Raw genomic sequence first — 17,150 nt, 5'->3', positions numbered from 1 at the left:
GTGGGAGTAAGTGAGAATATACGTTCAAGGGTGCCTGTCCACAGATTCAATTACATATGACGTCATTGGAATGTGGCCTATACAAGATAACGCCCCTCTTTAAAACTTGTCAATTACCCTCAATTTTTGTGGCTCAATTTTACTGCAGTCTCAGTAATGTCAATACCGTTTAAACCAAAGCAACAGTTTTTTAGCAGTCGCTAATAAGTATGTCATACAAGTTGACTAAAAGTAACATATATACAAGAGCGATATAATATTTGAATAGAATATGCATATATTTATATAGTAGAATGGGGGAAAATGGGACACCTTTTTATTCTATTTTCTCTCCTCTCATTTGGAACTTTTAGAGAATTGTAAAACCATATCCTCACGACCTCCCAAAGACCGTTGTTCATTGTTTAAAACACAATCAAGATATTTCGATATTATGTGCTAAAGATGTCCCATCTTACCCCCATAGTACTATATACAAACCGTAAGATTACACTCCAGAAGAGGGTTGTTAATTGTTTAAAACACGATCAGGAAATATTGAATTTAGATGCTAACGGTATTCCATCCGCCCTAGTGCTAGTATATATACATTAAGTTTCTTGAAAAAAGGTTACCTTATCAGTAATGGTTATAATGACCAATTAAAGGGATTCCTATGGGGGTAACTGGATATTAATTTTAGTTGGATAAGCTTCATACAAACCTAGATATACGGTGTATATTTATCCTAATTCAAATTAAGAACGTTAAACTACAAATAACGTTAGTATAAACTAATAGAAATAATCGTATAGTAGATTTTGGTTTGAAATTATGAAAAATGAATAAGTTGAATTATAGAACATAAAATAGGTTTGAATTGTTCATGTCAATTGAAAAATAACGTATAGTAGGGTGGGGAAGGAAAAATCAAGGAATTATAAAACCGTTCTCTCACGACTCCCATAGACCGTTGTTAATTGTTCAAACACGACCAGCATATTTGTATGTTATGTGCTAAAGGTGCCCCGTCTCCCACCCTACTATATTATTTTTAGCAAGATTCTGTTGTACATGAGTTATATGTGGGCTTGTACAACTAACGTTGTCGCCCCTTATTAGCTTCCATACAATGTCACCATTGTCCTATGGGATTTGTCGTTAAGTTTCCGAACCTAGTATATTATGCACGCGGCAATTAGTCTAGTTAAGTCATGTCTATCTATAAAGGTATATGCTATCATAAAACTTTAACTAGACATGTAATGACACAGCAATATATGATTTATGCACTGTTCTAAAAAAAACACACAACCAGAAATCATGTGTTTTTGGTGCTGACATTATCCTGACCTATCCCATAGTACTATATATACAGTGGGGTGGGGGAAGATGGGACACCTTTTCATTCCATTTTCTCGTTCCATTTGGTAGTAAACAAGAACATTCGAAGAATTATAAAACCAGCTTCTCACGACTTCCATAAACCGTTGTTTATTGTTTAAAACTTGATCAGGATAATTGAATATTAGGTGCTAAAGGTGTCCCATCTTCCCCCACAGTACCATATGTTATGCGATGTTATGTTCTTAAATATTCTGTTTAAATAAACCGGACTTGTTTCTTGCAGACAGCAAGGCTATTGTGGATGGGAACTTGAAGCTCATTTTGGGTTTGATATGGACTCTCATTCTGCATTATTCCATCTCTATGCCCATGTGGGACGAAGAAGAAGAAGTAGAAGAAAAGAGTAAAGCCACTCCCAAGCAGAGACTTCTGGGATGGATACAGAACAAAGTCCCGCAAATGCCGATCACTAATTTCAAAGGCAACTGGCAGGATGGTACAGCACTTGGTGCTTTGGTTGATAACTGCGCGCCGGGTAAGTTGTGAATTTATGGTTTATGTTATATAGTAGGCCTACTTTGTATACCAGTAACACTGTGTACATCAAGGCGGAAATTATTGCTTTGTCACAGGATAGTATATATGCGGATATGATTCATAATTTTGCAGGTGTACGCGTATACGATCTACATACAACTGTATACAGAACTCGCAATAGTTTTAACTGAACTTAATCAATTCAATACAAAATAAAAATCGAAACACACAATTTCTGGTGCCGTTATAAATATACTGTAAACAAAGCGTACGGAACATAAGTCGCCTTCGTTTCCTTCCTATACTGGACAGGGTTGCGACCCCCACATTTAACTCGAAGGAGAAACGTATTTAAAAGTCGGCACCCGACACGGAACCGTTGTCTTTTCAATTGGAACTGGCTCGTTTCGACGCCGGACAACAACCAACAACGTTTAGCTTACGTCACCGCGCAAGGGTATCAAATATCTTAGATCAAAAATCATCTTGTAGTGCGCCTAAACTAACCAACGTTTCGCGTTAGTAACATTTGTCTAAAAGCAAGCCACTTCTTTTTACCGTACAAGTCACTGTACGGAGTTAACCCGCCTCTTCCTTTGTCAATACGCGTTGATGTGCGAATTAACAATACAATTAACCTCGTGGGTCTTGATAGTAAAGTTTCTAACTAAACGCAAAGATGGGATCAAATATACGAAACGTGGCCTGTCTTGTACTTTCACTTTGTAAATCTTTTCCGCACTTGTCCTCGTTTCATGTTATATAGTCTAACTGCATCTCCATCTTTTCTATTTTGTATGGGTTAGGTCCTATGTAACCAGATTCTGGCCCTATTACTATAACATCTAAGTATCTGTACTTACCCCATACTCGTTTCACTGCTGTTACTATACATTCTGTCTATCTTCATATATTATATATTATCTTTAAAACTTTCCAGTTCTATGTATACTTCTATCTGCATTACTTTTCAATCTTTCTCTCCTAAAGGCTTGTGTCCTCAATGGGTTGATTGGGACCCCGCTAATAAGCTGGGCAATACAACGGAAGCAATGACGCTTGCCGACGATCATCTCGGTGTCGCTCAGGTAAAATTCAATCTACGAAATCTTATATACAAGCATTTGCAACGCATGTGTGTGGTTGGATTTAAACAGTGTGAACGTATTTTCAATTGATTTTCAACCTTTGTTCTACGATAGTTTGAAACATTCAATTTTTAACGCCAAAATTTCAAGACGTTGTAAAAATATCGCTGTTCGCACCGGCGTTTAATTATTTTCCAATTTCCCTCATTCGCGGTGTAAAGCTGTTAAGTATTTTACGATTGGCTGCATGCGTCGGTTCCAAGCCAATGAACAGCAAAATGAGATAAGGTAGTCATTAAATTTAATTCAAAACCTGCTTTCTCTGTTATGACGAGTTTGCCTGCTTATTTGCATGTTTGTTTGACCGCCCACTTCACGACCACCTACGTCACCGTTACGTCATCAGGCTTGTGCCCTGACTGGGAGGATTGGGATCCGAACAACCCAATGGAAAACACTGCCGAGGCGATGAAATTGGCAGACGAATGGTTAGGCGTACCACAGGTATTCACACAATGCATGGCAACATATAAACCACGTCTGCTACTCCGCATGTTGTTTTTTATTTTATTAGCTGTTTTTCGTGTTTTTTTCGGTTTGTTTGTTATGCGGTTGCAGTTCGTGTTTTAAAGTCTGCTCGCTATTTTCAGGCAAGCTTTCATTAAACGCGAAAAGCTTCCTATAACTGTTGTGGTATTTCTATACAGAAGTTTTCTGTAAACGCGAACAGTTGTGTTGTGTATTCTCTCTAAGTGTCCAAGCCCCTTTCGTTATCCACGAGAAACCACAATCGCATCGCTTCAGTGAATTCGCATAGAAATCTTTTGTGTAGCGAAATTCTGACGGCTGATTCGGCTCAAAAGCGACCCACTTGAAACAGAGAGATGGGACTGCTGTGAAAATACCACGTATTCCCACCACTGTAGGACAACTCAGCATTAAATTACACCTAAGACCCCTGCTTGAATACTACCTTATTCCGCTATAGTACGTTTTAAATATGCAATGAATATTTCATGGCCTTGAAACAGCTAGTTGCACATTCCTACGCATGGTATGGACTATGCGTGTAGTATTAATCAACATAGCATAATGCGAAAGAGCATTATAATGCTTCCTTTTGTAGTTTTACGTTGTTAAAATGCCCAGCCCAATTAATTATCAATGTTTTCGAAATCGTTTTGAAACAATGTTTCAAAATTGGCCCACTGTGACCGTGTTTGTTGGTTATAATTCAAATCTATCAGCTGAGTCGACTCGTAACAAACTAAAACTCCTCACTCCCAATTATTTGAGACCGCCACAACTATTCGGCGTCTCCACTCCTTAAAAGGAGCGCGACCGACTCAATGCATTGTTACGTACCGTCGTCACGCCCCAGTAATTCGCCTGAAGCTTGTAGCAGCCCATCGCGCCGACTGAAATAATTAGAGTAGCAAAATAATAAATTTTACTGTCACTTTGTACCGAATTGCGTTGACATACAACTAAGCTCTCTTGTATTGGGTTGTAAAATGAATAACAAGCGGTCGTTGGACATTCTCGTGTATTATCAAAAACTGCCTGGACATCAAAATCATATCTACGAAACAAACAATTTCAATTCACGATTTTCGATAGCTTCTCTGTAAATATTTCTACCTCGGCGATTTCTTTTTTTCCGGACGAATTCCTACAGCTCGATTACATTGGATTGGGGTGTAATTTCACCGATGTGTAAATATATTCGACTTTTGTAGGTTATCACGCCAGAGGAAATCACTAACCCCCACGTGGACGAGCTTAGTGTAATGACTTATTTGTCGCAATTCCCGAAAGCGACTTTGAAGCCTGGTGCACCTCTGCGACCAAAAACAAACGGAAAGAAAGCAAGAGCTTATGGCAAAGGTGTGTGTTTGATACTTGCCTCATCGTTTAGTGAATTTTGGTGCAGAATGGTATACACATTAGATCGAATAACCGTTAAAACGAACAATGTGTTCTTTCAACAAGATCTGCTAAATACCTAAAAATTTCGAACATAAAAAATACTGCCAGTTTTTATCCCATGCTCTCTGTTCAAAACCATGAACTGGTACAAACTTCATTTATATAAGTTCCATTCTGTATGGATGGTGTCCTTTTTAAACATGGCAGGGGATCTATGGGGCTTAGAATTTATGCTTTATACGGCCTATTACCCATCATCCAATTTCTATAAGTCAATTAATGTTTTCCTAGGTATTGAGCCCAAGGGTTGCAAAGTGGGTTCCCCTGCACCATTTACTGTGGAAACTGTTTCTGCTGGTTCCGGTGAAGTTCTGGTTTACCTGACCAACCCTGAAGGCCACAAGACTGAATTGCAAGCCACCCCCAACAACGACAAGCTTAAAACGTACTCTGTGACTTACTATCCTGATATGCCAGGAGACTACGAGGTTTGTGTTTTGTGTAATTTCTATAAATATGGTACAAGTTGATGCTCAGATTTTCCAAACTTTTGGTCTGAATGGTTTCGTATTTATGTTAAAATTTTGTTCGTACATGTCAAAGTTCAAATAGGATAATACGTTGTAAGAGCAGAGAATATGTGGTAATTACGCACTATTAGACGTATAACACGGAAAAACATACCTTTTAATGGCGTCGGATATATCTTAAGTGATATCACGGTTTAGACGTATATGTGCGTCACACTTACCATGTTTTCTGCCTCGGGCCCTCAACTGCAGCTTCCAATAGCTGTAAGTCGGTTTAAGCGCGACAAAATAATTTATAGCCCCGGCTACGCTTTGAAAATGACGCTGGAAGCCTGAACGCTTGGCGATGAGTAGCCAAATGTACACATGTAATGAAATATCAAAAGAAGCGATGTCGTAATGTACGGACTTCTGTTTATCTTATCTCATAAACCTTGTATCGACAGCAGTGTTTCGAAACGATTTTATAGCAGTTCTTCTTAACTAGCACGTTGTATAGTAGGGTTGGGTAAGATGGGACACCTTTTCATTCTATTTTCTCGTCCCAAAGAATCATAACACCAATTTCTCACGATTCCTATAGACCGTTGTTAAGTGTTTAAAACACGATCAGGATATTATGCCCCTAAAGGTGTCCCATCTTACTCACAGTACTATATATTATAATTCTCCCAAACTCGCTTTCGTTAAGTAACATTTAAACCACTTCTGCGCGGAATTCCACTCGAAAATCTTTGCCCTTAAGAATGTCTGGCAGTACTGACCACCGGTGTTCAAACACCGCAGAAAGTTGGCAAACATTTTTCTTGTCAACACACTCACTAAACTACTTCTGAACTCGGTACATTGCCGATTGAATGCGACTACATTACTAAACCATCAGTGTAAACTGAAAAGGGTGTTTTTTAATATTTTTTTACTCGTTTGGTGATTTTACTTTTGATGTAGTAAGGAAGGTACGATAGAGCATGTTTTCCTTTAAACTATTTACATAATTGAATGAACTCATCTCACGGTTCTAAACGGCGTTCTTAATTGTTAAAAACACGGCCATGAAATATTGTATACAGGTGCTAAGGGCATCTTATCTTACTTAACAGTATTATATACGAAACTTTTACAGGATACTGCATTTCAAGCGCGGCTATTAAGATTAGTTGCTCAAATATTTGTTCTCATTGCTTTGCAATTAAGTGATTTATTGTGACGTTAGCTATGCCATTATGCCAACATGTCTTTTGACCCCGACGTAATATTAATTTCTCCAAATTTTGTATTCGCCCAATACAGCCAAAAATAGCTGTTATATTTATACGGTGTGTATAGTACAACTTCTAACATTCAAGGTTCTATTCTTTCTCAAATGTCACATTTATGATGTGAACGTAAAGTTACGGCAACACCCCTAATCTACACACCACTCGCAATATCAACGTTAAACGCCCATGCTATATTTACTTAGGTAACAGTCATGTTTGCCGGTGTGGGAATCCATAAGAGCCCGTTCAAGGTTTACGTTGATGATTCTCCCGCTGACCCGAGCAAAGTTGTGGCGAAAGGACCCGGCCTTCTACCTGGAAATATTGTAAACCATCCTACACATTTCGATGTGATTACAACAGGTATATATAACATTACGACTATTTCATGATTACACGTTCCATTCAATTCGTCATGAGTAATAGCCTACGGAGAAACGGGCCACAAGGCCTGGGATTTGGGCCATAGTTGGCAAATTACTAACACCCGATATATAAAACGCAACATGTGTTTTTATTTATACATTTTATACTGGTTTACATATCACGAAAACGCCAGTTGTTACTTAGTTCAACTGCATACGCTACTTATTCGATAGAAAAGCTCATTGAGGGAATGCGTGTACCGTGGCTTGGTATTTACTATATAAAAATAACGACTCTTTTAAATAATTCAGACGCTGGAGCAGGAGACGTTAACGTGGTCATCGAAGACCCGACTGGTTGTAAGCAATCGGTTCGACCTAAGATCGAGAAGCAAGGAGAAACTTACAAAGTTACCTATACTCCATCTAAGAACGGACCGCACCACGTTCATGTATTGTTTGCTGATGCACCGATTAATAAGAGCCCATTCGAAGTGCCCATCTCACTGCGTAAGTCAAACATATTATCTTGTAATAAATTCCACAGAACTGACCCTGAACTGGTGCTCGAGTTTAACGATTCATGTGTAAAGAAATACAGTAAGGATCCGGTGCCACTGAAACGTTATTGATAAAATCGAGTCCAACAAATTGTTTGGACTTTGGACTTGATTTTTGTCTGTACCATATCTTATTGTACCATCAAAACATGTATTATCTAACTCAAATCTACTTTATCACTTTAAAGGACATTTAAATTTAACTTTTTTAATTACAGCTCTTAACCCATCGGCAGTTTGGGCAGAAGGACCCGGAGTTGAACCAAACGGATTAACCGTCCGCCAAGTCGCAAATTTTGATGTTCACACTGAACAAGCTGGAGACGGCAAGTTAGAAGTCAAATGCATCGGACCACGTACGTATATTTACTCATCTGCAGTATACTACTGTAGGATATGAGATGGACACGGTAGCACATATTACCCACATTCCCTAATTGCGTTTTACCAATCTGTTTTGGAGTCGTTAGGGTATACGGTTATATATTTATGTAAATATTCTTTGTTAACTACCCAGTATGACGATGAAAGGGATTAAAAACATGCTCCATATCGCTTATTTAATTTGAGTCATTTAAAATGTACATCTCCACTTTCATTAGTCTATAATTAATAACCAGCCACGTGGTTTTAATCTTTCCTATAATATTACTGGGAAAGTTTGACCCATAATAATATTAACCGCTACCCCACTAACGCTCGTATTTGCGTATTGACACTCAGGAGGCGTGACCGAGAAAGTGAACGTGAATAACAACGGAGATGGAACTTACTCGTGCGACTATTACCCAACCAAACCAGGGCAATACGTCGTGGGTGTGACCTATTCTGGCAAGGCTGCGTCAAACAGCCCATACAGGGTAAGTCAGCAAAACTATACAGATATTCAGTCTTTTCTGTTTGGTGTCCTATGCTGAATTTTATTGCCCACGTTTAAAAGCGGCATTTCGGTCCGGAATGTATTGTGGTTACTTTTTGACTCTTTAAATAAAAATAGAAATGTTAGTTAGGCACACATGCGGCCAGATACAGTTTGTTTACCGCCAATGCATCATTAACGTTGTGACACACAAGGTAACCAGCTGGAAAACTCGTTTCCTACGACTTTAATATCAGCAACATGGTGTATTTTATTACTTGAGATTACAGATTTGATGTTGCCTTTATTAGACTTTAGCCGGCGTAATAATCAAATATGTTCTACAGTCATTTTATCGGTATGCAAGGAACGATAAAATAATGCGGTACAGTTCTTTTAGAGACCGGTTAAAAATCTACTTGCCGTATATCCAATTTCGTGTTTTACAATTTGTTTGGCAGTCCTGTAAAAGCGGTTAACCGTCTGTTTATGTCTGCCTAACGCAGTGGTCACCTTTCCAATTTAAGATCCGTTTCAAAATATCCTTTAACAAATGTTGTTATTGAAAGTCTCTGATTTGATAACATCGCGATGGTGATTAATCTTTTTAGGCGGAGAAGGTAAAGTAGAGCGGCAATATCCTTATACGGTGCTTAGCGCCGTCTACAATTAGCGTCCAGTAGAAGTAGCCAAATGGCTGTCGCTGAAGGCCTGTAGGGTCAGTGCTTGCGGAACGGTATTCGAAGTGATTGAACGAGTTGTCGTACCGATGTGTAAACACTGTGGAACGCAAGTGCAGTGAAATGAACGAAATAAACGGTGGTCCCAATGTCAACAATGGTCTCGAATTGTAAGAGTCGAAAAGGAGCTCCGCGTATCTCTTTTAGTTTCTTTATTCAAACGCACGGAGCGCTTGGGCGGCAGAGTTCGTCTCATTGTCGATTCGCGCTGCAAATATAGATGATAGCTCATTTACCACGGCTTTGCTCTAGGCGTTATAATGTCAACTTGAGCCTGTTCAACCATCGCAAGTGTTCAGTTTAAACCTTGATAACCCCGCACACAAATTACTCAGTAATGAGGTAACTTTCAGAACCCAAGCTTTTTGCTCGTAAATTTACATCGAAACACAAAACGAACGATTACATTCTTTTTAATTACGTGTTTATGTTATAGGTTAACGTTGATGTGCCGCCTGACGCAAGCAAAGTCAAAGTACAAGGCCCAGGAATCGAACCAGGCAATGTGGTTGGGGAACCAACATATTTTGATGTGCTGACTGCAGGTAATGTAATAGTTTATACGCTGTTTAGTACTGTTTCTTAAGCCTGTTAACACACATTTATTGTCCATTGTAGTGTAGTCTAGTTGTATGTATTTTGTAGATTTATTACATTCAGTTGTTAAATAGTACTCTCCTGCTACCAAGTGGTTATTTTTAAATTTGCTTTGTTAGGTTGCTTACTCTATATAGACTCTTACTATATTTATTTTCCTGTATGCCTTTTTAAAATAGATAGTACATCATTTGAATTGCAAAACTGATGTACTTGAATTTTCCTATAAACTAGCTTAAAATGTGCCTTTTAAAACAATCTTTCAACAATATAAATTATAATGTTAAATCTGTAAAAAACACGTTTCACGAATTCTTTGTAACCCCTGTCAACTAAACCCCTTACACACACATATGTAAACCAATGTGTTTCGTTAGCTGCGATGCCCCGGTCTTACCCAAAGCCTGCTGGTAAGGGTAGATCCAGTTATTCAAGACCAATGAATGGCCATGTTGGAAAACCACTTTCAGGTTTTAATTTGCCCGCCCTGTTATATCACACCGCCTGATTTATTACATCATGGTGCTTGGTTTGACATCAACTGCGTATAACGCTTTAATTTTATTGGTGGCTTATATCAATGACATATTACTTATGAATAATGTTTATTATTTCCATCTTATATATTGCACGTAATTACATTTCATTCTACCCCTACTAACATTCAAAGGTCATCTAATTCTAATTCATTGTTTGATATAATTCACCAATCAATTTTTTATCAGTACTATACTATTCCAAAAACATGCTTATTACACATACCTCATAAATAATTGCTTTTGGTGGCGAGCCACGAGTGTCAAGGCATTTTATGTTTACTAGTTTATTGCAGTTTAATTGCTATGTGGAATAACCATGCATAAACGCTTTTTAACAGTTACTTTTGTTCATTTTATTTTTAAATGTCAGTAGCACTGTAAAGATCATTATAATTAAAAATTTGCGAAAATACAATTGTTATAATGCAAATACAACACTATAGTTTATTGTATATAACATCCACCTTCAATTTGACTTATTTCAGATGCTGGAAAAGGAGATGTACGTGTATCTGTTATTGGACCTGATGGCACTCAGTCACCTGATGTGCCAATGTCACTTGAAGAGCGTCCTAACAGCACTGTACGAGCCACATACACCCCCCAGGTGCAAGGACCCCACAAGGTGTACGTCGAATTTGTTGGAGAACAAGTACCAAGGAGTCCATACCACGTTGACATTGCACCAGGTATGGACTGAATCTTCTGTACTTTAAAATTAGGTGTTTTAGTAGGTTTTATTTGTAGATGTTGGGTAAAAATGGTAAGCAGTAGTAATAATTAAACTATTTGATTAAACCAAACATTTGGTTACTTTTGTTAAAACTTAGAAAGTTTTGTTTGCCATGTTACATCTTTCAAGGTACAAAGGTATTCTATCAGGTTCTTTTGTTTGCCCAAACCGCAAAATGTATGTAGCTGATTTTATAGGAACAAGCAACAAACAAAAAAACTAAATTATTAAAAGACCAAATGAGTTTTAACCTAACCTTGTCTTAAGAAAACAAACAAATAATATTTTAGGCGAGGTTATTGAACCTATGATGGTATCTGAACAAAATGCTCCTGTTTTTCTTGAGGCATCTGACCAAATGCCTGTAGAGGAAATGGTCCAACCCATTATTGAAGAGCCTGTACAGGCTGTACAAGTGGCTAGACCAACAGAACAATCTCCAGGTTTTAGAAAACGAAAATTTCAGTTTTTATTTTGTTTCAGAAACATCTTTTATTTTCCACTAACAACACTCATATGTTTCATGCTCTGTAATAGCCAGTATTCTGGAGACTGAAATAATAATATTATAGGTGGCTTTACTGAACCAGTAGAGCTATCTGATCAAGGGTCCCCTCTTGACCAACTTGGCGCAGCTCTTAGTTTGTTAGACGACACAGAAATACCTTCTGACAATGTAGAAGAGAATGAGCGTTACCCGATTTCAGGTTTTTAAAAACATAAACCTCAGTTACTTTTGATTTAATATTGGGGCTTTTCTTGTACTGATCGGAAAGTTTTTTAGATGAATTGATTGTGCCTGTTTTGGCAAACCAACAAGAGTATTCAGTTAGTCTTGAGACGGGCCATGAATGGCCTAATCAGGACACTGTACAAGACCTCAAGGAGAATGGGGTACCTCAACAGAGTGAATCACCTGAATTGCCAGGTTTTTTGCACCAGGGGTTCAGTTTGATTACTTTTACTCAGTTTGGGGACTTTTTTTTAATAACATTTTTACTTTAGACTTTTTAGGTTTAGTTAATTTCTGTTAAAGGTGAAATTGATTTTGGTGTTGATCCTACTGATATCAAACTTGGTGATTTAACTGGAACATCCCAAGATTTGATTAAACCTGTAGATGAGGATCCAATTAACGTCTACATAGTGAAAAAGCCCACTGAACAATTTGACGACCCAGGTTACTAAACAAACTACATGACATAAAAGCCTAACATAAGCAGTTAAATAAAAACACATTAAAAATGGTAGGGGAGGGTTACAGGAATCCTGATCATAATATGAGTGCAGATTTTGACACACCTTCTATAAACATGCTTGCTTCTATACAAGAAGAACCTGCAGAATTGTCAGGAGATAATGGAAATGTGGATCTCCAGCCAGAAGGTTTTCAGAAAATTTGCAAACTTTCAGTTTCTGCAATGAAAATCATGTTTTACAAAAACATATTTTCAGTATAAGTTCTTGCCTAAAATCTTCGGATTGCAATACTATTTTATGTATTGTAATATCTAGGTGAAACTGACAAACCTGAACTGAAATCTGGAGACCGATCCCCCAATTCTGTTCTTCAGTCTTCTGATGAGAAGTCTGAAGACAAATTAGCAACAGACACACATTCAAATCATGAATCAGATACAGGTCTATCTATAAAATATCAAAATTTAGTTAGCATGGCTTTTAACGCCAAACAATTTCCTTAATCAATTTGTCCAAAAAACAAATATCTAAAACTGATTTGTAATGTTATAGAACATACTTCTGAATTGAATCCTGAAAATATGGGACTACAATACAGGGTTGGAGTTCCACTTGTACTTAATACAGAAGAACCGATCAGTAAAAGCGTAGAAGAGCCTGTAGAGACTCAAAACCAATCTGAACTTAATGAAGAACCTGAAATCCCAGGTTATCATCAAATGCTTATGATTTGGAAATGTCTGTAGAAGACAATTTCCTATATTATGTTCAAGCCTCAAATTGGTTTGTTTAAAATTTCTTTTCGTTAACATATTTCATGAAAATATGTATTTAAAAAGTACCCAACCAAATAATAGGCTACTGTTTGACTTAGATAAGGATGATGGTTCTGATGTGCCACCTGGGAGCAAATCCCCCAGTATAAAACGTAACTTTAGTTGGAGACGTAGCGTGAAAGTGCCCGGATTTTTGCGGGGTAAAGCAAAATCTCTTAAAAACAAGCTCAAAGCAAATCCAGAGAACCAAAATGAGCCCACAGGTTACTGCATACTTGTTTAAGCTTTGGTTTCCCAACATTTTTCATGTTTTGATCTTAATTTACAAAAAATATTTTAGATGAATCTAATGATCCCAAATTGGGTGATGATTCTGGTACTTCTAATCTTGAAGGGGTTACAGAAATACCAGATAAGAAGACTTCTAAAGATTCAGAAAGTATTAAAGCTAGTTCTAAATTCTTTAAGTCCTTGGCAACATATTTGATATATAGAGACAACGTAACCGTTGGTTCTAGTGATTAATCAAGGATAATTTGTTTTTGAACATACACATATGTTGACATGATTTCAGATGACAAGGATAAAGCAGTTGTTGAAGATCTGAATTCCAAATCGGATGGTTCAGAATTACCAGGTTGTACAAAGCTAATGCCTGATGTTTCTTCTGTTTGCAATGAAACTGCTAACTTTTAGCATATTTCATTGTGAGCTCTTATTTCTTGCTAACAACTACAACAATCTTTTATTCATTGTACGGTCTGTTAAATTCTTTTAAAGGTACTGTTAACACTGGTGAAGAATCTCCTACATCTCTTAAAAGTTGGAGTTTCAAGATGCCAGACTTTTTCCATTTGAAAACAAATCCTGATGAGGCAAAACAGAAGTCTGCTGATCAAACCGAACTTCCAGGTTTCTCATTATCAACAATTAGCATTTACAATATTTGATCAATCTTCCAGAATTAGCTTTACAAATTGAACTTAGGATTTATAGAGCTTAGAAAGGATATTTTAAAAAAGGGTTCTGACCATAAGATAAACTTGTGGAGCGCTTGTTATATCTTAAATTGTTTATTACAGTAGACCTGGTTCAAGATTCAGAAATAAACCCATCTTTAAAGCTTGGCGATGCCCAGGAGGAGGAAAGTGTTGACCCTACTGTTGTGGTGCCGGATGAAACGGCCCCTGTAGATAAACCAAATGATGATACAAAACCTTCAGGTTTTTCAGTTCTTCAGTTCTGCTACTTTTTCGTTTAAACATATTTTTCTGAAAATATGTTTCCTGTGCTGTTTTGCTTTGTTAATAATTGGACTTAGGCACTCACAGTTAATTCTCCGGGCTATTTTCAGATGAATCTAAGGAACCCACTCCAGAAAGTGGTAAAGGAACCTTTGGCTTTAACCCTTTGGGTTTAAAGTTACCTGACTTTTTAAGTGGTAAATCAGACCAGCCGAAAGATGATATAAACCCATCTATAAAGCTTGGCGATGCCCAGAAGGAGGATAGTGTTGAACCTACTGTTGTGGTGCCGGATGAAAAGGCCTCTGTAGATAAACCAAATGATTATACAAAACCTTCAGGTTTTAAAAGTCTTCAGTTTTGCTACTTTTTTCGTTCAAACATTTTTCTCTGAAAATATGTTGTTTTGCTGTTTGCTTTGTTAATAATTGGACTTGGACACTCACATTTTTTTGTGGGCTATTTTCAGATGAATCTAAGGAAGCCACTCCAGAAAGTGGTAAAGGATCCTTTGGCTTTAACCCTTTAGGTTTAAAGTTACCTGTCTTTTTAATTGGTAAATCAGATGACTCTAATCAGGATTCAAGTCCAACCGAACAAGATGAGTTACCAGGTCTGAACATAGGCCAACAAAATATACAATATTGTCTTTTGCACCATTTGTTCGCAATTTATAAAAAATGGTATTCTAGATAAATCAGATTTAAAATCTGAGGAGCATTCCCCTTCATTTAAACTTGATGGAGACCTGGACATGGCAGTAAAAGATGCAGTAATAATAGATACACCAAATTCACAAAGCCCAAAATCTACAAAAGGTTTATTTACATTTGACATTGATGTTAATGTACCCAATGAAGATACCAACATACCAGATGCTAAATGCAATATTGAGGAAAGCCAGAAAGTCTGTGATCCTTTATCAGGTTAGGCAAAATTTTGGTTGAACTTATGGCTTTCTTAGTCAGATTTTGCTTTCTTAAACACCAAAACTCTTTTTTTTATGCAAAAAAAAAAAAAAATAATTGTATTTGTATTAGACAATACAAAAGAGCCAACATCTCCCACTTTTAAATTGGGTGCAGGCTTAGAAGTACCTCAAAGTGATGTAGAAACAAAACCTGAAGAAACAGCAGTTGGAGATGTTGGAATAACAGGTTAATGCCAAAGCTCCCACCTTATCTTTAGTAATGTAGTTTTTCCTGTAAACCTTGAACTGTTTTCACAGATGTTAAAACAGATTTTGGTGAAATAGAATCTCCTGATTTCAAACTTGGGGCAAGTCTTGGTATGTCTCCAGAGGAAGACACAACCACACCAGTTTCTGAAGACATTGTTGAATCTCAACCAGAAATTGAATCACCATCATCTGGAGAAGTGTCTCCCAGTATGATAACTAGTGTCAGTGTCAAAATACGCAAATTCTTCAGTAGTGATCAGCCAGAAGCAGATTTAAAACCCATCAAACGAAAAAAAATTTCAGGTTTTAAAACAGCCATGCAGAAGAAACTTTGTTAGAAACAAGTTTCTGATTTTATTTTTGCATTTTTATTTGTGCTTATTGGCTTCATATCCCAGATGATGTTGCAAAAAATGAATTAGAGTCTGGTGAGAAGTCATCTGAGCATGAACTTGGTGATGCTTTGGAAACACCTAGTATTGGTATGGTACTACCAAATGAAGTTGAGCCTTTAAAGGGAGAAATAAAATTTGAATCACCTGATATACCAGATCTTCCAGGTTGCCAAGGACTTGATTTTGGATTTTAATTTACAAGAGTGTTACATTATTAATTGTCTCTTGTATTAGACACATCCATTGAAGCGTCGTTGCCAGATGTAGAAGATTCTCCTAGCATAAAATTAGGTGGAGCTTTGGATATACCTGCCGATGATGTAGTTACACCAGATCTTGGCAATTCTGTTGAAGCAGATCCAAACAATGAGACAGTTACAGTTGCTGAACTACCAGGTTATTGCAGAAGCCAATTCAACTATCTTTGAAATTAACTTTATTTTGACTACTGATGGATTTGTTTCTTTCAGATTTTAAAACATATTCTGACATTAGGAACCAATCCCCTGACTTTAAACTTGGGACAAGTCTTGATATGTGTCCAGAAGAGAACTTGACAAAACCAGATTCTGAAAACTTAGATGATTCTCAACCAGAAATTGAATCATCATCATCTGGAGAAGAGTCTCCTGGTTTAATACGAAGTTTCAGTATCAAGTTAAATCGATTTTTCAAAGGTGATCCCGCTAATCAAAATGCCAATAAGGACTTGGATCCAACTGAACAAGAGGGAATTCCAGGTTTCTAAAACATCCATGCAGAAGAAACTATGTTTGGAACAAGTTTCTTGTTTTATTTTTCACATTTTTTCTTGTTCCTTTTGTTGTGACTTCCCTTTCTTAGACGATGTTGCAAAAACTGAACTAGATTCTGGCGAGAAGTCACCTAAACATAAACTTGGTGGTGCTTTGGAAACACCTGGTATAGGTATGGTACTACCAGCTGAAGCTGAGCCCATAAAGGGAGACGATAGAACTGAAAACACCTAACATACCAGATCTTCCAGGTTGCAAAATCAGCTTTTGTTTTTGTCTGGGCTTGACATATTTTTGGCTATAACAAGCTCATTTATTGCTCTCTTTGTATTAGACAACTCCATTGAAACATCATTGCCAGATGTAGAAGATTCTCCCAGTTTAAAAGTAGGTGGAGCTTTGGAAGTACCTGCTGGTGACATAGCTACACAAGATCTTGACATTCCTGTTGCAATAGAACCAAATAATGTTGTAGATGTTGAACTACCAGGTTATTACAGAAGCCAATCCTAATTTCTTTTGTAAAGAATTTTCTTGA

The 17,150-nt window shown here is 37.3% G+C and overlaps 2 protein-coding genes across 42 annotated transcripts in view; both read left to right on the top strand.

Moving 5' to 3' along the window:
• Window positions 1-15,444, top strand: part of LOC108950006 — a 22,222-nt gene extending 6,778 nt beyond the window's left edge. The window contains exons 4-28 of the mRNA XM_026837009.1: window positions 4,691-4,838; window positions 5,172-5,368; window positions 6,873-7,032; window positions 7,347-7,544; window positions 7,813-7,950; window positions 8,318-8,454; window positions 9,630-9,738; window positions 10,168-10,260; window positions 10,815-11,018; window positions 11,353-11,505; window positions 11,635-11,769; window positions 11,847-11,990; window positions 12,099-12,242; window positions 12,314-12,448; window positions 12,578-12,703; window positions 12,815-12,970; window positions 13,137-13,301; window positions 13,379-13,477; window positions 13,613-13,675; window positions 13,819-13,950; window positions 14,121-14,261; window positions 14,393-14,623; window positions 14,752-14,895; window positions 14,975-15,208; window positions 15,323-15,444. Of these exons, the coding sequence (XP_026692810.1) occupies window positions 4,691-4,838; window positions 5,172-5,368; window positions 6,873-7,032; window positions 7,347-7,544; window positions 7,813-7,950; window positions 8,318-8,454; window positions 9,630-9,738; window positions 10,168-10,260; window positions 10,815-11,018; window positions 11,353-11,505; window positions 11,635-11,769; window positions 11,847-11,990; window positions 12,099-12,242; window positions 12,314-12,448; window positions 12,578-12,703; window positions 12,815-12,970; window positions 13,137-13,301; window positions 13,379-13,477; window positions 13,613-13,675; window positions 13,819-13,950; window positions 14,121-14,261; window positions 14,393-14,623; window positions 14,752-14,895; window positions 14,975-15,208; window positions 15,323-15,444 (3,708 nt within the window). The remainder of the gene's footprint in view (window positions 1-4,690; window positions 4,839-5,171; window positions 5,369-6,872; window positions 7,033-7,346; window positions 7,545-7,812; window positions 7,951-8,317; window positions 8,455-9,629; window positions 9,739-10,167; window positions 10,261-10,814; window positions 11,019-11,352; window positions 11,506-11,634; window positions 11,770-11,846; window positions 11,991-12,098; window positions 12,243-12,313; window positions 12,449-12,577; window positions 12,704-12,814; window positions 12,971-13,136; window positions 13,302-13,378; window positions 13,478-13,612; window positions 13,676-13,818; window positions 13,951-14,120; window positions 14,262-14,392; window positions 14,624-14,751; window positions 14,896-14,974; window positions 15,209-15,322) is intronic.
• The window catches only part of LOC100186514 (filamin-C), a 36,349-nt gene continuing 34,279 nt past the window's right edge, over window positions 15,081-17,150 (top strand). For 35 of the 41 annotated variants that reach the window (XM_026836941.1, XM_026836918.1, XM_026836915.1 and 32 more), the window contains exons 1-6: window positions 15,081-15,208; window positions 15,323-15,439; window positions 15,511-15,765; window positions 15,861-16,022; window positions 16,092-16,253; window positions 16,328-16,597. In XM_026836941.1, coding sequence (XP_026692742.1) covers window positions 15,573-15,765; window positions 15,861-16,022; window positions 16,092-16,253; window positions 16,328-16,597 — 787 coding nt within the window. In that variant the 5' untranslated portion in view covers window positions 15,081-15,208; window positions 15,323-15,439; window positions 15,511-15,572. Of the gene's footprint in view, window positions 15,209-15,322; window positions 15,440-15,510; window positions 15,766-15,860; window positions 16,023-16,091; window positions 16,254-16,327; window positions 16,598-16,946; window positions 17,103-17,150 lie in introns of all 41 variants that reach the window. The other 6 variants (XM_026836943.1, XM_026836942.1, XM_026836913.1 and 3 more) reach the window with 3 other exon arrangements.

The sequence above is a fragment of the Ciona intestinalis genome, chromosome 12 (assembly GCF_000224145.3).
Source record: "Ciona intestinalis chromosome 12, KH, whole genome shotgun sequence".
Classification (NCBI taxonomy): domain Eukaryota; kingdom Metazoa; phylum Chordata; class Ascidiacea; order Phlebobranchia; family Cionidae; genus Ciona; species Ciona intestinalis.
The sequence above is the reverse complement of the archived record's forward strand: the minus strand, read 5'-3'. Positions and strand labels throughout refer to the sequence as shown.